The sequence below is a fragment of the Anolis carolinensis genome, chromosome 1 (genome assembly GCF_035594765.1).
Source record: "Anolis carolinensis isolate JA03-04 chromosome 1, rAnoCar3.1.pri, whole genome shotgun sequence".
In the NCBI taxonomy this organism is placed as follows: Eukaryota; Metazoa; Chordata; class Lepidosauria; order Squamata; family Dactyloidae; genus Anolis; species Anolis carolinensis.
The window spans coordinates 81,102,083-81,124,310 of NC_085841.1; the positions used below are offsets into that span (position 1 = coordinate 81,102,083).

The 22,228-nt window shown below is 36.7% G+C and overlaps 1 protein-coding gene across 7 annotated transcripts in view; it reads right to left on the reverse strand.

Annotated features, from left to right (window-relative positions):
• adgrg6 (adhesion G protein-coupled receptor G6) overlaps positions 1-22,228 on the reverse strand; it is a 124,612-nt gene that overhangs the window by 85,679 nt on the left and 16,705 nt on the right. For all 7 annotated transcript variants that reach the window (XM_062977947.1, XM_016998380.2, XM_016998378.2 and 4 more), the window contains exon 2: positions 20,680-20,780. In XM_062977947.1, coding sequence (XP_062834017.1) covers positions 20,680-20,780 — 101 coding nt within the window. The remainder of the gene's footprint in view (positions 1-20,679; positions 20,781-22,228) is intronic.

The window sequence follows — 22,228 nt, forward strand, 5'->3', positions numbered from 1 at the left end:
CTTGAGCAGGAGCCACACCCACCCCTCTAAGCCACATCCCGTTTCCAGGGGGTGCTAATATTTTTTCTGGAAAGGGGGAGGTAGGCCAAATAAGTTTGGGGACCCCTGGTCTAGGTGAAATTATTGTTTAGGGGTCTATTTCTACAATGGGCTATTACCCCCATCAGAGAAAAAGCTGAAATAGTCATTCGCTGTATAACCTCCATTTCATTAATCAGCACTAATAAATCATATATTGCAGAAGTTTGACAGTGAACCAAGTTTTGAGACCTGGAACTACACTCAGCTTTGGAACAGGACACCTTTTGAACATTCAAAGGTTGCAAAGTAAATTTGATCTCACAGTTATGTCTAAATTTTGCCAGTTGTTTTTTTTAAAAAATAGCAAGAAGATTCAGAAGAAAGTAAAATGAAGTGTGGCAATGCTGGGAAAGGTTTGGTTATTAGTACACTAAAAGTTATTTTCTGTTCAAAATTATGTCCCCATATCTTACCTGCCCCCACAAGCAACCCCTAGATATTTCCCAATAAATCTTGGTTCTTATTCTTGCATAGCTAAAATAAGAACCTTAATAATAATTCAGGTGCAAACAAGACAACATAGAATCCTAATCCAAAATGACCTAGAGAATCACACATAGTGCTTATGAGTTAAAATTGCTCTGAAGATTTCCTTCCAGCCCACAGTTGCTTTTAAAAGGCAAGTTGCAGGTTTGATGTGGGTGTTGCTAAATAAAGTAATTCACAAAGGTTCTCAAGTATCACTTGAGCATTGCTAACAGGTCACACCAGAAATTATTTTAGAATCTTGGTGCCAATGAACAATATCTTTAGCATCCTGTTCATATTCCTTCAACTCATCAATAATATATACATTAAAATGTTTTCATGACAGTCACAATGTGTTAATCATTACGGAGTTCACGGGAAAAACAGAACACAAATTATTAAATATGTGTGTGTAGAATGCTACATATATAGTAATTTGTGTTCACGGAAGTCCTAACAAATCAATCATTAAATAATGCAGAAATGTGTCTGGTGACAGATGAGTGTAAGGCACTATTTAACGTGCAATAGACATTACAGAAAGTTATGCACCATCTTATGCACCATGACTTGGAATCAAATATTTCATATTTTAAATAAATGCTTTCCCACCAAGTTAGATTTTTTTTAATGGGCATTGTCAATTCAGTGATTATAAAAGAACATCAGGAATACAATCCAACATTTCATGGCTTTGGGATTGAGATTTCAATAGGATACATGAGGGATTGTTTACATTTGTGCTAGTGGCTTGGGTGTAACATACTACATGAATCATGATGTAATAGTCTCTTCAGACACACTTATTTGGTTTACAAAAGGAAAGATCTCCAGCTCTAAGAAAAAAATCATTCTTCAGAAAATAATATCAGAAGGTTTTTGGCAGAATTACATTTTCTTATTACACTAACAAAGTGTATCCTTGTTCATTTTTCTGTGTAAAAAGTGTTATACAGAAAATTATGCTGCACAATTCAATGCATAATTTTTTCAGAAATAAAGCCCTACTGTGTCCAATGGGAGTTGCAATCTTATGCACCATGACTTGGATTAGTTTATGTGTATATTTAGACTATTAAAATCATTTTTCTAATATTAACGTAGTAATATATTCAAATGTAATAAAGAGGTAAATTCCTTCAATTGTATGCTGAGTATGACTATTATATGACAAAGAGAAATAGAGAAAGATTATCAAATGAAAGAAATTACAATGGTGAAGAAATACACACAAAATGCAGGGGTGGTATTATTATTATTATTATTATTATTATTTTATGACACAGCAAACAAGATAGATATGCTGGATTTCATATCACAAAATCACAAGTCGAACACTTCCCAAGTGTCTAGGACTGTGTGATGTATTTTCGGATGATGCACGCAGATCCCAGTAGAGTGGCCTTTTGCAGTTGGCAGATCGTAATTTTGTCCCATTGTTTCCAAATGCTTATTTGTATATCCTATTTTATTTATATAAAAAGAGAGCCAAAACAGCTTACAACACTAAAAAAGTGCAAGTGAATAGACAGCACAGCCAGTGCTTCCACCAGGTTAAATGCACATTCTAGAAAACTGAAGGAATCAGACTGCAAAACAATTTTAGTAATTAGATAATACCAATTTTTTCTTAACTGTGAAGAACTTCTAACTTATTGGTCAGTGGTCTAAGAGTTGGATTTTGTCTTCCATGAAGTGAAAACAAGAAAAATTATTGTGAAATTGAAAAACGACTGAAAAATATTACTCTAATCAGCCAAAAAGACAAAAGTCCATATTTATATCTTACTTACATATTTTTATATTTATATAGCACAATCAGTGGGTGGTACCTTAGAACTTTGCAAATTGTTTGAATTTTGTAGAGAGTATATCCGCGTGAGTAGTTGTACTGTCAGCTTAGTTCTGTAGTTCTCAACCTGTGGGCCCCCAAGTGTTTTGGCCTACAACTCCCAGAAATCCCAACCAGTTTACCAGCTGTTAGGATTTCTGGGAATTGAAGGCCAAAACAGATGGGGAACCACAGGTTGAGAACCACTGGCTTAGTTGCTAAGTCTGTTGAGCCAGAGAGAGCCACTATGCACATTGCACAGAAGATAGCCACACCTGATGTTGGAAGAAGATTGGGCACAACTTTATATTAAATAGTTATATAGTTACAGCTGTTTGGACTGGCTTGGCATAAGGCATAGATCCATCAACATTGCTTTGTCTGATTAGTTGCTTCTTCTCAAGCCTATGAAAACTATGAGGAAGCTTGAGAGGAAGAAACCAGCAACCCTAAAAATGGCAGATCAACATGGTGGACACCAGTACCCAAACTAGCAATCTCCCCTCACGTAAGTCTGAGGGACGTGTCACCTTTTTTTTTTAATAAAGAACTCTTTCTATCTCATTTTTCTTCTTAGTATTTCAATATTTCTTAGATTGTAAAATCACTTCTAATTTATTTGTCTCCAAGTGTTCAAGCCAAGATTCAATTCAATCTCTGTGCTAACAGAATAGGCCATCAGGGATGGTGAATACTTCTTCTGCCCATGGGATTCAGGAGATATTTGTTGCCCTTCAGAGGAAATATTGAGGGTAAATAGGAAAGGGAATCCTTCCACATTTGGTGATAACCTTTTTCCTTATTACAAGGATCCATCTGAATCCAAGCCACTGAAAGAATTCTTATAAACATCCCTCTTTTGAAGATGTTGATTTCAAAGATATGAAGGAAGCAGATAATGTTGACCCTATAGTCTAACTTTGCAACTGGTCTTTTATCTGATTGAAGAATACCTTCACATCAAAAGTAAACTCTTTATAACTAGGCCCTTTTATCTGATTGAGGAACACTTCACAATCAAAGGTATACATGCACAGGAAAGAATATTTTTATTTTGAAGCTTATTAAAAAACACAAACATCCATCTAAAAATTCTAGGCACTCTGCCGTTCACTCAATCTGCACAAGCTCTTTAGGCAATTTGCAATTTTCTTATGAACATTTTTTAAACAAAAGGTAGTGCAAAATCATTTTTTTAAAAAAACAAAACAAAAACAAACCAAAAGCCATTCAGTTGTCATTTCTTTGCCACATTGTTTCCTTTCTTTCCTGTTAGTAACCATAGTAGTGACATCCAGGATGATGAAGTATTTTTTTTAAACAACATTAAACAGTATTTAATATCTTTAATAAATATTATGCTGAGGAAACCAGATAATAGCCCTCCACATTTGCTAGGGTTTGGGCAAAGAACCCATGTGAAAGTGAGAAACTTCAGATAAAGAAACTGCCATTCTTTTTATCAGAGAGAACACTTTCTTAGGAATTCCTAGGTCTTTCAGCACAACTCTTCTAATGGAAGCTGATCACAGAATCACATTGGAGGGGACCTCAGAAAGGAGAACTCTTTAGATCCTCCATCATGCTGACCATAAAATCATTCTGAATGAACTAGAGATTTCTAGAGATAACATTTTTTATTAAAAACTACAAATAATCAAAACTGCAAATATGAAGGGATGACTGTAGTTCAAAATCCCAGGAGATCCAAGGGAAAAATTACTGTTGAACAACAAGTATTGGAGAATGTGCAAAATTATATATTTTTGATGTGACAAACTTAATTGCAATTTATTCATTTAATGCCTACAACTGATAAACTGTATGGCAGTATATATATAATGCCTAGAAATTAAAACCATGTTAACATTATTATTGTGATTGTTATTAAACAATAAATCAGTTTAACAAAATGCTTAACTTTCATTTCTGACAAAATTATTTGTAAATCTCATGAATTAAATGGAATCATGATCTCATATTATGCCTTAAACCTAATTTCTTTAAACCTGAGACAATAAACATGAAAGTGAAAATGAGCTAAACTGCTGAAAAGTACAGATTTATTTTCTGTGATAATACATTTTCCTTTTTAGGGATTAGGGACAAGATGTCTATGAAACATTTCATGTGTCTAGAGTAAACAAAAACAGTAGTTGATTATTTAAGATAAGAAACGTTCCACACCACATTTCTGAGATTAAAATTTGGCCTAGACAGCAGTACTCTATCATTAAGAGCCAACACACCACAGTAATTTGATTATAAAGTGACAATAAATCTTTCACCACAATGTGAGCAAAAATAATTGAACTACATGAAAACATTTTCCTCTTTGTGCTTGGATTAAAACCATCCAGATTATACATGGATGGATAGGTAGCCACATGGATGCTTAACTAGGCTCAATTTACTGTTTCATTGGCTCCAAGAATTACTGAATGGGGGCAAGTCAAATTCTTTAAAGCTTACTTGGAAGGATGGTAAGATTACGGGAAATAGAAAGTTAATTTACACATCACCAGATTCAGTTGGACAAATGCACTTGTCATACAAACACTAAAAGAAAACAAGTGCCTATTATTATTGCTGGTCTCATTAATTAAGACTGTGAGCCATCATAAAATGCACTGGAACTACTGGAAGTTGATCTCAGCAGAAAATATAGGAACTACAACAGGAAGGCATTTATGCAATCTTCAAAAAACTGAGAAAAATATTTGATACATCTCCCCAATGGGTCTTGCCGCCGCCCCCCCCCCCCAGATCTTTCTTAGAAAATGAGTTAAATCGTTGCTTAACTACAGCTTCATTATTATTATATGATATAGTGATTACACAGATGAAAAACAGATTTCAATATTTCTTCTCATTTCAAGCACTGCAACTTAGATGCCACGATAAGGTCCAAAGAAAAAGCAGAAGTAGCAATGACTGCATTGCCAAATGTCTGTAAGTTTACATCCTTGGAAGCTTTAACATTATGAAAATTGAATAGCATTGTTGCAGTGAAACAAATAAGCCCTTTAAAGAGTTGGAAGAAAGCTTCTTTTTTTTCCTTTACCCTTGTAACATTATTTGATTCCAATAAAACTGGGTTTATTGCTGTGTCAAAGCAGAGCAGCACTCATTCAATGCTTTTCACAGTGATGTTAGTGAGGGTAGGACAAGAAAACTTGAAGTCAGTACTGAGGATTACTGAAACTGCAGCACTTGCTTATCTCATATCACTATGAAATGCTGAATTGAACAATATCACCAGGATTTACTGAACCACTGAACTTAACAGTCCCTACGTATGTTCTGAAATACCATTCTGAAAGGGGGAAAAGGAGAAATACAGCATCTTTCAAAGTTCACCAAGGATGTGTATGCTGCCCTAAATCTTGGAAAGTTGCATTAGTGAAATGACAGAAACAGCACAGACTTGCTCCTTTGCCACTAACCTCATTTATCATTTATTTGAATATGTCTATTCCATATTATAGCCCTTCAAGTCACTAGAATTATTTGCATCATTACATCAATTAGTTATTTCCAGTACACTTGCATAAAACTTATTTCCTGTTACTTAAGCTTTCAGTAGAGCTGAATGTGCTGCAACATTTGTGCTAACAGCAAGTATATGAGTTTAGTAGCCACAGTTCCAAACTGTATCCTCTCTGTGCACTGGCATAGTTATTTCCCAGCCTTATGAAAACTATTTTCATCAATAAGACTGGCTTTCCCTGATAGAATGATAATTTAGAGGAGGGGCAGATAGCTATTGAAGTCTTGGGGGCTACATTAAATTCTTGGCTGTATAATCCAGAAATGGACAACCACCTTGGATCCAGTGTCATCCCGACACACACCAAACCTCAGAAGGTCGCATACATCCAATTCATGCCATTTTTCTCAAAATGCCCCCACCTGCTGACGGCAGAAAAGGCATTTTTAATGCAGACTTCTTGCTTGTAAAATATAAATATTAACAGTTGTTTGAGTGTGGGGCTAATACTTTGGGGACCCATAGCAGATCTTTGAAAATCCCTTGTCTGATCTTGGAGAAGTCATAGGCTTTTAGATGTAGAGGCAGGGGCGGCTCAAGCCATATGCAAACTATGCAGTTGCAGAAGGCGCCATGAGCCGGCAGAGATTGGAAGGGCTCGGTGCCCACCTCCTTCCCTCCCTGGCTTCCCCGCCCTCTTTGCGCCTTGACCCTTTAACTGTGTCCCCAGGGCGCCTTTCTCTCTTTCCTGCCCTCCGACGCCCACATCATCACCAGAAGCAGCAGCGGGCTCAGCCTTTTGTTTCTCACAGCCGCTGCCAGGTTTCTGCCTCCCTCCTGGTCCTTCGCCCGCAGTGTCCTCCGCCCAGGCGCCGCCTCTCACAGGACAGTGAGCGGCACACTGAGGGCTCAACCAAGGGTCCGAAGAGCACAACCAGGGGAGAAAAATCGGGCAGGCGGGGGAGCGGCCTCCAAGGAGGGAGAGGGCGAGTGGGGACTCCTTCCCTCCCTTCCTTGGAACTGTGATGACTCATGGGCCATGTAGTCCTGTTCCTAACACTGTTGTGACAGATGAAGAGGAAAACTTCGGTTTCCCACCGTTTCAGCCAGAATTGGAGCTTTTTCAGCCAGAATTGGAGCCCTTGCACCTGCAGGAGATTTGCCTTCCAGAAGTCTGCCAAACAAGCCTTGAGCCGAAATCTCCCCCATTTTCTCGCCGCGAATATTATAAACAACAGAAAAGCGCTCAGGAGGCTTCTCGCAGGAGCGCTAGGATCGCTGCCAGGCATTCAGATGATTAAGCCTGCTTCCCATGGGAAACTTTAGGGAGTCATGCATCTGGACACAGAGAATGGCTTTCGGTTCTGGTTCCCCAGAGAATTGTTCTTTGGCGGGGAAACGAGACCCTATTTAGGTGTTTTGCCCACGTAGGAATCTTGCGGAGTCAATTCGTCAGTTACGGGAGTAGGTTGTGTGTGGACTACGCTACTCCCGCTTCCAAGCCCTCGTTCCCGTTTCCAGCCTTGCCTTGCTTCCCAGGACCTTGCCTTGCTCCACGGACATTGCCTTGCTTCCCGGACCTCGCCACGAATTTACCACGGATCCTGTTCTTGCTCCTCGTTTCTTGTTGCCTTGAATTAAGCCTAGTGTTCCAAGAATCAAGTTTACTTCCCAGCCTTGCTTAAGTTTCGTGGACTAAAGGACCTTGTCATCTCCCCTCACTTTGCTTGGCAAAGTGAGTGTTTCGGTTATTGGATTACAACTTTGGACCTTAATATTTCATATTGGACATTGTTTCTTTGGACTAATTTTGACCTTTCCTGAAAGGTCTACTTCTGGACTATTTTCTACACTTGTTTTTGTTAATTTTATATACTCTTACAATAAAGATATTAGATAGATTCTGGCCTCTGTGTATGGTTATTGGTGCTCTGCAGCCTGGGTCTTGACAGGAACTTCCGGTGCTGAGCGAGTGGCCTGCCGGAGAGGAGGAGGCAGGGCAGAGCTGAGGATCCCCTGGTGCACTCCCTTTATTTCCCTCCGTCCTTCCCTTTCTCCCTCCTCTCCCTTTCTGCCCTTCCTTCTTACTCTTCCCCTCCCATCCTTCACGCTTTCCTTCCTTCATCCCTTCTTTCTTTCTTTTCCTCCTTCTTTCCTTCCTTCTTTCCTCCCTCCCTCCCTTCCTTCTTCCTTCCTCATCTCCTTTCTGCTGCCTCCCTCCTGGTCCTCTGCCCGGAGCTTAATTTAATTAATTAATTAATAATTATAGTATATATATATATATATATATATATATAGTTATATTTATTAATAATAAATTAATAAATTTATTAAATTTATTAAATTTATTAATTTATTAGTTTAATAATAGTAATAATGACTTTATTACCCCTTATCCTTATCTAGTGTGATAATAATAAATTTATTAACTCTCTCTCCTTATCTAGCCTAATAATAATAATACATTTATTACCCATCTTTTCATAACTAGGAGGAGGTGGATAAATTTATTGTGTTGTCGAAGGCTTTCATGGCCAGAATCACTGGGTTGCTGTGAATTTTCCGGGCTGTATGGCTATGTTCCAGAAATATTCTCTCCTGGCGTTTCACCTGCATCTATGGCAGGCATCCTCAGAGGTTGTGAGGTCTCTTGGAAACTAGACAAGTAGGGTTTATATATCTGTGGAATGATGTCCAGGGTGGAAGAAAGAAAGAACTCTTGTCTGTTGGAGGCAGGTGTGAATGTTTCAATTGCCAATCTTGATTAGCATTGAATAGCCTTTCAGCTTCAAAGCTTGGCTGCTTCCTGCCTGGGGGAATCCTTTGTTGGGATGATTTATTATTATTATTTTCAATTTCCAATAAGCCTTTATTGGCATATATGTATATCAAGACAGTGTAAAATGCAAAGTATATTATACAATAGAAAAACAATAGAAAAACTTCACGTTTGTAAACATTCAATTTTTATTTGAAGCACAACAAGATGAATCCACAGTAGACACTCTGCTGGCTGTTGTATTGGATCACATGTCGGACCCTTCCCAAGTGTCTAGGACTGTGTGATGTATCGGCGAATAATGCTTTCAGATCTGCAGCTGGCAGATGGTAATTTTGTCAGCTCCAATTGTGTTTAAGTGCAGGCCTGGGTCTTTAGGCACTGTACCCAGTGTGCCGATCACCACTGGGACCACCTTTACTAGCTTGACTTATTATTATTATTATTATTATTATTATTATTATTATTATTATTATTAGGCCTTGCTCCCAGGAAGGTTCCTCTGCTGTGGTTCCCTACCTATCTATCTACCTTGCCACATATTCTCCACATTGTGTGTGTGTGTGTGTGTGTGTATAAGATATACAGTAGAATCTCACTTATTCAAGCTTCACTTATCCAACACAGTTTGCCTTTTAGTAGTCAGTGTATTGGTAGTCAATTTTTCAATACATTATGAAGTTTTCGTGCTAAATTAGTAAATACAGCTATTACTACGTAACGTTACTGTGTATTGAACTGCTTTTTCTGTTGATTTGTTGTAAAACATGATGTTTTGGTGCTTAATTTGTAAAATCATAATGTAATTTGATGTTTAATAGGCTTTTCCTGAATCCCTCCTTATTATCCAACATTTTCGCTTATCCAACATTCTGCCAGCCCGTTTATGTTGGATAAGTGAGACTCTACTGTAGACACACACACACACACACACACACAAACACATGTGCAGGGACCATATGTGCCTCTCTCATATGTGTGTGTGTGTGTGTGTGTAACACATATATATTCTATTCACCTCTACTTTCTACCTTTTATTTTTCAGTGATTGGTTTGGGGGGGGGGGGCATACTATTTGCGTACACTTGAAAATTATCTAGGGCCAGCCCTGCATAGAGGGCAGGGATGCCAAACCTCCTCTCAATAGATGATAATGATGATGATGATACTTTATATTCCAACCTGTCTCCCCAGGCAGACTCAGGGAAGATTTTGCCAAGAAAATCCTAGGCCTTGTTCACTGTAAGTCAGAGTCAACTTAAAGGTACGTTATAACCAAATGTTTTTAAGAAAAGCCTGTAACAGCCTGAGCCTGTAGAGGACTGAAAAACATTGGACTGCAGAGAACTGAAATTGGCCCCACAAGGATATTAGGGATAATTTTTTAAAAAAATCCCTCCACCCATAAATTTGAATTTGGAGGCCTATAACACTAGAATTTCTAGATGCAGTATGTAGGTCACATTTTCATTATTGTAATTGCTGTTGCTGTGTGCCTTCTTGTAATTTCTGATTTAGGCTGACTCTAAGGTGAATCTGCTATGAAATTTGTTCAGAAGGGGTTTGCCATTGCTCCTCTTCAGGACTGAGAGATTGTGACTTGCCCAAAATCACTCAGTGGGTTTTCATGGGTGAGCAGGGATTAGATCTCCAGTCCAGTCGTAGTCTAATGCCAGAGGCACTATACTATGATGTTTGTATTACACATTCCTACATCAGCATAATCAGATAGGTATTCCATACTTTCACATGCCTATAGTGATCATTTCTAGAGATTTCAGTTAAATTTGAGGCCAGCAAGAACTTATCACAAAGTTCTTATCCTGGCTGATGTTAAGCTCTTTTCTGCCCTTTGTTCCCAGGCAAAAAAGACATCTGAGACTGAAGGTTTGTGAAGTATATTTTAAAATGATGACTAGTCAGAGCTCCTCAGTAACACCAAAAATTATATCTTCTGGATGTAGAAGAGAATCCCAGTCAATGCATTCTATATACCATTATAAGGAGCAAATTATATGATTCCTGTCATTTGCCACAAATTCTTCTACAATAACTTAAGCCACGAGCTCTTTCTCTCCACCTAATAACTTCATGATAAAAGATGACTTCAGCCCAAAAGTATGAGCTTGTCATTGCACCATTAATTAGGAGAATAGGAGCACTGAGCAGTCAGGGCATGTACTTGAACAAAACCAACTCTGTTCCTAGAGCACTGCATCAGCCAGTCAAACACTCATCTTGAACTGAGTTCATAGACAAGAACAAATAGAAACACTGAAAGGCTGTGGTCATACGTCATTAGTCATGATTAAATTAATTGCATTTCTATCTTCCTACTATCCTTCTGTAGTTTTTGTTATATAAAACAATTTTGGAACATTTTTTACAGTGATAATATGGGCAGAGGGAAGGTAGCAATTGAGGAGTTGGAAATACAGCTTCCTTTCACTTTTACATTAATGGTACTTCCTTAAAATAAAAATAACCCCTATGCTATGGTTATTTAAAATTCATGTTGAATTTGCCATTCACATACTATGTAAAAAAAATTTAAAAGATGTGAACAAGCGCGTATTTGCAGTGATTGTAGCAGGATAGTATATAAACTAAGAAGGCAGAATCTGATTTAGAATGAAATTGTGAACCAAGTATACCTCTGGATTTTATGGGGACAGCTATAATAGAATATTGCAAACACAACTGCATGCAAATTTTCTCTATATATTTAACAACAACAGAGGAAATTATATAGTGTATTTTTATTTTAAGATGCATCCCTCAATATAAACATTTTTTAAAGTCTTAGAATCACGGGTGCTTTTTCATATACATAAAGCTTTTTCCCCCTGATGGTACTGAAATTAGTGTGCATGTTACAACTGATGACATCTTACAATTGAAAAGATGCAGGATTAAATTTGGGTATTGTTCCATTATCTGGGTGGAGGCTACTAGGGGATACTAAATAGAGAAGGATAGTCCATTTCCCCCATTTTCGTTGGTTATTCCCCCTCCCCACTTTTCATTTTATACACAAGGGTTGTTTCTACTATGTGGAAATGTGTGAGTAGAATAATAGGAAAACAGGTGGAAATGGTTTTACTCCTTCAATCCCCCTCCTTCCATAAAATGGACTGTGCTTCTCTCTCTAGTGTCCCCTTTTGGCCTCTGCCCAGATAATGGAACTGTATCCAAATTTGTTATATATGCATTGTCCCAAAGGTTGCAAACATCTACTGAGGTATCATTGTAGGAGTTTATTGCAGTATTCTTCTGCCTCTACTGCTCATTATTACTGCTACATTTTGGTGTAACCTTAAAGCCCTTAATTGAAGTGAAAAGTGGGTTATTTATGAGACCTTCAACTGCAGCTCCTCTCCAGGTCCAGTTCTCCTACCTTCAAAACTCAACCCACAAGTACAGCCTCTTCCTTAGGGTTTCCCCACCCAGTGGCCAACCAACATTCATAGGAGGTACATAGGTATTAAGGTACATAGGTTCTTAAAAACCCATATTCACTTATATAGTATACCTTCCTTCATTAGGTTACGTGTATAGTGATGAAGCATTTATTGGATCAACATTGCCAGATAGTTCATTTAGTCTTTCAATCCCAAATGTCTACCTTTATCTGCAAACTCTAATGCTCTTTATCATTACTGCATTGTCTACTTGAAGGAGCAGGTTAAATATTACCTCTTATTTTAATATTTAACAATTTCCCCTTGTACCCAGTCTTGCTGTTCTATACCCTCCTATATAGGCGTCCAAATATTCTGATCTGTGAAATTAAACCTACTGATACAACTGGTAAGCACCTTCCTTTTCACCAGCTAATACAGAGATAAAAGGTTTTCTAACCATTACAATTGAAAAAAACAGAGCTCACATTCTAACTTCTGCTTCCCTGTTCATGTGCGCACAGTTTTGGCACATGGTATTTTTACCTGCTGAGAAGAACAAAAACAGGATAGGATACAAATTAATTTATGTAGCTAATCCAATAGCAGAAAGATTGAATGCACAGTATGTCCCAGTTTATTGGGGAAAACAAAAATGTTGCAGTGCCCTGAGGTTTTACTTTCCACATAAATAAAAGACAAAACTATATTATCAGACATCAAGAATAAAAAGAGATCAGAAAGTCTACTTGTATGGTGCATAAATGCCTTCCATTATGAAGATCTCTAAATTGCCATGAAAAAGAATTGAAATTACAAGAGGGAAGTTTACAAAACCGGAACAGAATCTCAGCATATCAGTATTAAACCTTATTTAACTCTTCCACACATTCAGCTAGAAACACTCTAGGTCATAAATGGACACTAATCTGTCAATTTGGTTTCTCTCAGTTCTTCATTTTTCCAGTATTAAATTTGTTTTATCACATCTGGGACATTTTTAGACCCATTTAATGACATTTTCACTAGCATACAATATGATAATTATGGTATGTATTAACTATGTTTACATTTTTAGTATGCTTCCCCCAATGTACATTTTTTTAAAATCAGAGCTTATCTACAATATTCAGAAAAGGACAACTTAATTTTTGCTCATGTTTTGTTCAAGAAGTATAAATTAAGGAAAGTCACAATAAAAGGCAAATTAAATGGACCCCTGGAATGCATCAAATGAGAGTACTGAAATAAGCACATGAAAGAGGCCTTACTGGTTTGTACTGAAAATTTAGTCTGCCTCATTTTCCCATTTCAGACTAACAAATAAAATACTTTAGAAAACCATAAAATGAGCAGGAGTTGTTGGGATTTTTTTTTGTGTTCGCCTCTACACACCTGGCATTCAGTCTATAAATACCAAAAATCTACTGAGCAACTGCAGCCAGTAATCATTGGATGCGGAATGGTTGCACATTAGTGACACAACAAACATTTGTCTCTCTCCAGATATTCCACCATACAACACCCACAATCCCTTATCACTGGTCATGTAGGCTAGGACTTTGGGGAACTGTGAGTCGAAACATTTAGAATAGCAAAGATGCCTCAGCCCTGGTGTAGACAAAATGGAACAAGCACAGTCTGATTCAGTATATGCTAACCTCATTTTAGTCCTACTGATCTCTCCTCATAAACTTGACATCATTTATACTGTGCTCCTTTTGGACATTTGAGACAATATGCTTCATTTGTTCACAAGCTTCAGATCTAAGAGAGGGGAACTGCTAATCAAGGACAGCAAAACAATACAAAATCAGAAATTACTGAGATAGTATCAAGTAAATCATGCCAGTTAATCCAGAAGTTTATTCATTGTCTGCATAACAGCTGCAGCAACCGCTTGCTGTCTATTTTGAACAAAGTAATCCAATGTGTTAACACATTTTAATTAAGGAAAGGAGTGATACACCTGACCCTGACACAAACATAATGGCCATTTTCTGACTGAACTTTTTTGCCATATCTGGAAGTAATATCTACACACTTCTAATAGTACAGGAGAACTAGGCCCTTTCAGTAGTGAAACTTCCAGACTGCACGGTGACAAGAAATACACTAATTTAAGAGACAAACAAAATTTCCTCATTCCTTTTACAGAACAAATAGATATGTGTTTTCCTTTATGTAACAGAGCATGCTTCAAAAAACTAGCCATCCTTGTTGAGAGGTGCTGTCATCTCTTGATTTATATAAATAAATAGTTGTTTTATGTGAAGTGCACTTTGAGTGAAGAACACTAAAAACCCTTTTAATAATACTCTGTCATACCAATTAATTTTGGTGCTTATCCCATACATACCTCATAAATTTTACTTTCTAGATGGCAACCTAATGTTCTATAATTCAGTACTGCTAGAAGTCTCAAAACACCTTGTTCCTACAAGAGAAACACCGTCATTTTCTAACTTGCAACCAGCATTTGACATAAAAACCCAGAAGTGGGCTTGCTAAAGAGAGGAAAGTGTGGCCTTCAAAACACACGTGGCCCTCAATGATGTTTTTGACCATTGGGCTGGCATGGACTAGGAAGATCCAAATATGATATAGTTCTCAGCCAGAGAGCAAAATAGAGAACAAAATAACTGGCACCAGAAACAAAACACTTGAAAGAAATGAATGAGTCATATGTTCAGAACATAGGCTGGAACAGAATATGTATTTTGAGGTCGTTGGGATTCAACTTGTCAAATCAAATTTAAAAACATTATTTTTTTCTTCCCTACAAATTCTCTCTATGGGGTATAGGGGAAATTTTGCCATGTTTTAGGCACTCACTCTCAGACCATTTCAGGCTGTCATCCAAGTAAATAAAAAGATGCTTCTCTAATCAGAAATTTAAAAGGCTCTGGAATATACTGTGATACTGAAATGGCAGGAATTAGAAGCACAGAAGAAAATACTGTACGTAGATAGAATTTCTGAAAAGCCAAAGGTTCCCTGCCACTACTCTATAGATTTCTCCATAAAGGAGGCAACACTCATAATTTTATGCCTTCAGTGGGACAGTGAATGCGATACAGTTTCTTTCTTGGATTTCCTAAAGTCTACACATGGCCACTATTTTGGTTTAAAGCTGGAGAAATAATCTCCAGAATTTATCTGATAACACTTTTTCTTGTTCGGCTGAATTTGTGCTGGATTTAATTTTAATTAATTGCAATTAATTCTTTCTTCTTCTTTTTTTTTTAAAAAAAAGAGGGGTATGTATTAATTGAATGTCTTCTTAACTGAAAATATGAATAGATAAATTTTTGTTTGTTATAACTTTATACAGGCAGTCCCCAAGTTACAAGCATGACTCTTCATTAATATCAGGTTGGGGGGGGGGGGGGGATGAAGGAAATCTGCCCCTCAGAAGGGAAATTCACTCTTGGAAGAGTTATAATGGGGAAAACGTGTCTTCACTGAAGCTTTATCATCAATTCTTGTTTCCACAATAAGACACATTTTTCAAAATCCAGTTATCACAGGGACAGAAAGTGAGGTGAAATCTTCTAACAGGGGCACAGACAGCACAACAAACACCACAGGGGTGTTAACCCTTTCATATGCTATCCAAAGCTAAAGAATATATGAATGGGTGGATTTACTTAAAATGTACCTGTTCTGACTAACATACAAATTCAACTTATGAACAAACCTATAGAACTTATCTTGTTTGTAACTTTGGGGGCTTCCTGTATTTGCATTTCTATTATTTGCCCTAGGGATGGTGAGGTGGTCTTCAAATTAAATAGATATTACTTTACACTTTTCAGAATTGAGAGATTAAAGGAAGGCTACCAGATTCATTTTAAGAACGAATTGAAGCATATTTCAATGAATAAATGGATATTATCCATCCACCTCCCCCCCCCCCCCCGCCATGAAATGAGCAATAGAAGCCTATGCAACAATTTTACAATTGCTTTGACTTGTTAATGGTTAGCACAATTTCATACATATGATAATGTTAATTTGTTTCCCCATGAGTATATGCATGTCATTGTCTATATACAACCAGTTAAACTTAGTCAGCACTGGCTTCTTGACAAATCTATTCTAGTTGTAGCCTGCTTTCAAATGAAGCCGAATTAGTCATAAAGATGTTTTTTTTTGTGTCTTATCATGCCTTTCTGCTGACAATGTGGTCTAAAAAAGTCAGTCTGAATTATTTAAAATAAGGGCTAAAGTTTTGAACATAACAGCAACATTTTAAGCAAGCTCTCTTTTCAGTAAACACTTTTAGTATTGAGAACAAAGTGCTAGATGATTGCATTACATTGAATGGTTAAAGTAGAACCACAAAAAAGTCACAGAAAGAGAAAAGAACAAATTCAACTGATTTTTTTTTCCTGGAAAGCAACATATGTTGTGAATATGAATACTTTGGGAAAGATGTTGAGTCTCTCCAGTCTCTCCAAACATGTGAAAATGCAGTTCCAAGGGTGTATGCTCTCTCACACATGCCAGCATTAAGATGAAAAAAAAATCATTTTCTTTTTGACCTCAAAATTTATAGTCACCCATGACAAAAGCAAACAAACTTATAAAAAAAACCCTTTGCTTGTTGCAAAATGGAAACAAATGCCAACATGAGTGGTTAAATATGCAGTTTTCTGTTCAAAATGGAGATAGAAGTTAAATGTCAATAAAACCTCTTACTTAAAGGAGCCAAAAGACAAAAATACCCTCACAAATGGATGATAAATCTCAAAATATGCTAGAATTTTTTGAAAATAATACTATATTTCTAGTAATTTTAGCTATGTCCCTATTACTGAAACAGAAAAGCATTTAAGTAATCAATTTTAATATTTACAAGTTCAAAGGAAAAAGCATTTTGATGATATATACATCGCAGTCACTCCATAGTATATTTTGACCAAGCATTAGTAACACTGATATATAAACAATTTTGTTTCTTGTAATTCTATGAATTACAAGCAACTGCATTGAATGCTGTACTCTGAACGTTCTCTCTTTGTAGCCCAAAGATGAAAAATGAGAAGTGCTGTAATTATTTATTTTGCTTATTCACTGATAGGATCTTTGGCTCTTACTTAAAGTATAAAATTCAAGAATGCCAGCAAAGGCACACTTGTTGAGATTTGTAGGCCACCAACAGTTTGATAAAAGTAACTTCTGACAAAACTTAAGTCGCAGGCAACTCTTGAGCTCTCTCCAAAGTATTTAGTTAGTTTTTGTTGATTGCTTCCTTGTTATCGTGACTCCCCGCAAAAGAGATATATAGGCGATATAAAGACTATTAGTTAAGAACATATTAAAGAAATTTTAAATAACCAGTGTTAAAAACAAGTTTAACCAAATTCAGCCAAAACACCTTTTTAACTAATGGCTATAAGCCCAATTGAAAGGGAATCAGTATTATTTCCTTTGGGAACAAGTTCCAAAAGTGAGGTGCTGCTGCTTAGAAAGTCCCCTTCTGTATACTCACCAGCAACCTTTCAGTGTAAGTAAGACACACAACATTGCTCTACTCAAGATCTCAAATTTCAGGCCAGTTCATAGATGGAGGAGGGGAAGACTATTTTTAGCTATCTTGGCCCCAGTCCAAAAGGACTATGTAGCTCAAAACCAGAACCTTGAATTGAGCTTGGAGACAAACTGGAAGTCAGTGCAGTTGGTTCAGAATTAATTATCATTGGTCTTTAATGCCAGGCAATAGTCCAGCCACTGACTATGCAACAGTTGCTGGTTCTGAACACTTCAAACAGAGTGCTTTGCCTTTTCAACAAAATCTAGATCTTAGAAATCTTTATCCCACTTGTTCCCTAATGTTCTTCTGATGTTCTGTGGAGTGGTTTTCCCTGCCTAACTGTTAATATTGGCTCGTCTTTCCTGCTGTCTTACCTTTATTTTTAGTTATTATTGTTTACTTTCGTTTGTTCTCTTATTGATACTGGGGCAAAATCGTGAGAGCTTTGAAAGTTTCGTTGTTAAGATGGCACATAAACATTCACACAGTCCTTTTTTCTCTTTTTTTGCAACTGCCTTGTAATCAAATATGATGGTTTCAAGAAAATCCCAATGCAACAGTAAATCAGCAAAACATGACAACTGTTATATTGAACCTTGCCAGTAATTAATGAATATAGTACTACATATCTAGCGAGTACATGCAATAAACAGTAACAGAAACTGAGCAGCAGAGATTTCATTAAACAATTAATTCATTTTTCTTGCTTTAAATAGCAATGCTTTAAAAATCTTTTTATTTTTATATAAAGAGAAATACTACTACTATTAATTATTATTTATTATAGTACATTTTAAACCTATACAGTGTTTTACATGATTTTCATTATTTTTGGAAGCGTACTCTTGGAAATACTGCACACACCCCAACTCATTGTTAACATTTAATATAAGAAATTAACTTTCTCCACATTTCTCCATTTTCTTTGTTTGTGTTTTAAAACAAAGGTTTCTGGATGAATGGATTTAAGTATTTATATGTTTTTAAGCTTTGTATAATGTTTTAATTAAATATTTTAATTGATTTAAATGTGTTGCTTGATTTTATTGAATTTTGTTCTGGGCATTGAATTTTGCCAGTCTCTTAAGTCCCCTCAGGTGAGAAAGGCAGGGTAGAAGTGTTGTAAATAAATAAATACATAAATACTTCTGGCAGGGCTTCGTTGAGCTCCATGTTGGATGTGTTTCAGCAGCCCTGAGAAGCAGAACTCGGAGGAATTAGGTGTATGCCCAACTCCCCATAGAAGAAGCCAAGGAGGAAGTGGAGGAATCCAGGGACAGCGGGGAAATGTCATGGGAAAGAATCCCATGACCACCAACACTAAGGGCATGGAGCGTTATGCTGCCCCACGATTTCCCCACTGTTCCCCAGCTTTTGGACCTCAATGTGATGAAGTCCTACTTATTTAACATTAGCAAAGAAACAGCAACCTCCTTGGCATGTAAGAACATAAAGCTAAGTTTCTTCAGTTCCTCCAGTTCCTTGTTGTCACTTGCCACTACTCAGCATCTGCCATCTGAAGCATCATTTCATTCTGTCTAGTGTTATGAATGCCTCTGAATTCAGCCCACTCCACATTTCAAACTGAAGGGTGGTATGGAGTATATATTTTTTGTTTTTGTTGGAATTTAAGGAACCTGGGGCCAAGCTTGGATTTGTCTGCAGTTTTTTTATAATAATTATTAGTGCCTCTATACTATTTATCAATGTACTTATTCTTACGAGGTCACGAAATGTTTTTCTGAAAATATTTGTAAGCATTCTGTTTTTAATTAAGTTTCATCTCATCCCCTCCCTGATGCCTGTTCTTGTTTTTTTCTAAATACAAGCTCTTCATCACAATTTTAAAACCATTTTTCATGCTGTAACTCTTGAAGCATTATAATTTACATCTTTAGAGGAATGCACCATTATCCTTTCTGCTGCCATTAAGTCACTCCCTCCATATTTATATAGGGTTGACATGGAATGCCTAGAAGTGAAACCTACAGGTTCAAACACATTTTCAAGATTTAAAAAATAATGCAAAATTGGCAAGAGATTGCAATTTTACCACAGCAGAAAGGCTTGCAAATTAAAGGTGTATATATTTCAGATTTCAATATTAATGTCAAAAATACATAGTACAGTAGAGTCTCACTTATCCAACATAAACGGGCCGGCAGAATGTTGGATAAGCGAATATGTTGGATAATAAGGAGGGATTAAGGAAAAGCCTATTAAACATCAAATTAGGTTATGATTTTACAAATTATACAACAAATTTGACAGAAAAAGTAGTTCAATATGCAGTAATGTTATGTAGTAATTACTGTATTTATGACTTTAGCACAAAATATCACAATGTATTGAAAACATTGACTACAAAAATATGTTGGATAATCCAGAACGTTGGATAAGCGAGTGTTGGATAAGTGAGACTCTACTGTATGATTTTACATAGGATTTACATAGGTTTTTATGATTTACTGTATTGTTTTGGTTAATGTAACTGTTTTGTACAACTGCTGATTTTATCATGTTTGTATTTCAATGTGTTTTAACTGATCTATTGTTTTGTATTTTCGGGCTTCTGACCCGTGTAGCCACCCCGAGTCCCTGCCGGGAGATGGTGGCAGGGTAGAAAAATAAAGTTACTTACTTACTTACTTGTGCTACATCCCCAGATGTTTTTGGCCTTCAACTCCCAGAAAGCCTAACAGCTGGTAAGCTGGCTGGGATTTCTGGGAGTTGTAGGCCAAAAACATCTGGGGACCCCAGATACTGGTTTTGCCAGTATTATATTTTAAACAGTAAAAAGGAATTGTGTGATATCTTGATTCAGAATTAATGCTAGCAAAACCTGTAAAAAAACCTCTGCTTTTTAAAAATTATTCCCAAAGCAACTGTGCTATTGCAATCAAATTACTTGTACATGTATGCACTTATACAATAGCATACTGAGGCTTCCAACTATCACTGATTACTCCCCTTACCAATGTAATTAAAATTAATTCCAAACTAATGTAAACACAATTATGGGGTGTTTTTTAAAATACAACTTTACTAGAGGAATTTTCAGGAGAATATGAGAATAAACCTTGTCCTTACCTGAACATTGTACACACATAAGATAGAGAACAAACAGGAATAGCAAATGCAGCTTCCATTTCCACTGATAGCACCACCACATTTGGTTCTCATAGGACATCCTACAGAAGAAAGAATTAAAAGCTTGAGAACATTTAACTTTTTCCCTCTTTGTACATAGGTTTTAGTGTGATCTGATAATACTCTTACCAATACAGCCAATAATAAATATCATCACCTTCTTCCACATGTTCTCCCTTGCATGCTCCACACAACAATTGGGATCTTGCCAGTGAGAAGAGTGATTTTCCAGTCATATGACTGGCAGGCATTATTATCAATTTATGTACTTATTATAGATATGTGTAATTTGCTATACCCTAAGAAATAACCAGGAGATATAAAATAAGTATAACTATGAGCAATCATTAACACAATAACATAACAACTGCAACAAATTAAGAGGCAGCCAATATAATAAAAGAAACAAGGATTTTGAATGCCTGATCAAAAAGAACCAGACGGACTGAAATTCTGGTGATGGTTAAAATTATGCATCTGAATTTTGGAGTCCTAAGGAAGCCATAGCAAAAAAGTCTCATTTTCATCTTGTCACTTTACAGATAAAGGCACTTCATAGAAATGTCTCCACTGCACATCTCAAAACGTAGGCAGAATGCTAGAGGGAGAAACAACTATCTGACAACTAGGAATGTGTATTTTCTCAAGTTCTGCCAGATTTCAGTAATATCCAATGTTGTGTTCTTGGGGCATTTGATGACAACATGCTTAAGCAGAAAGAGAACTGTTTAAAGAAGGTACTGAACAAAGCACGGCTTTAAAAAAAGGTTTATCGTTTTTATACTGTTCTGTTTGCAGTATGCTTTATTTCATTTGAAATTTGATAGCTTTTATCCTTATGGGTTTTTTTTTTCAAGCTCACGGCCTACAGAATGACAAAGTTCTGTATCTAGGGGCCCATTCACACTATAGAATTATAGTGTTATTATACAAACTTAACTTCCAAGATTCTTGGGATTGGCAATTTAGGGAGAAGTGTTGAGAATTCTCAGACAGAGAGATCTAGTAGCTCACCAGACCACAAACCATAGGATTCCAAAGTAGGTATCTATAGCCATTAAAGTGAAACCATAGTGCTATAATTGTGTACTGTGAAAGGTTCTGAGGTCTATCAAACACAGTTGAAGCTGCTCAGATCACCATCTATTTTCATTTCTTCTTCAGTTCTTTCCCTCAGGCTGTTTTACAAAGATCTCATGTCCCACCCAAGTAACCTAGAAGGCAGGTCCATCATGTAACTAGCAACAGTACCCACAATGTTCCTATGGGCTTAACAACTACCCACTAAAGACAGGTTCCCACAATGATGCACACTCTCTTAACAGTAACATAACAACTGATTTTTTTTTCTAAAATGGAGTTACACCTGCTGCTCTCCTCTTTGTCAAGACACCACCCAATGCACAGGAGCCAGAGTGAATGGTTGGCATTCGTCTATCCATCTTGAATGTGACCCTGATGTTGTTGTATGTTTTGTTTGTTTTGCTCA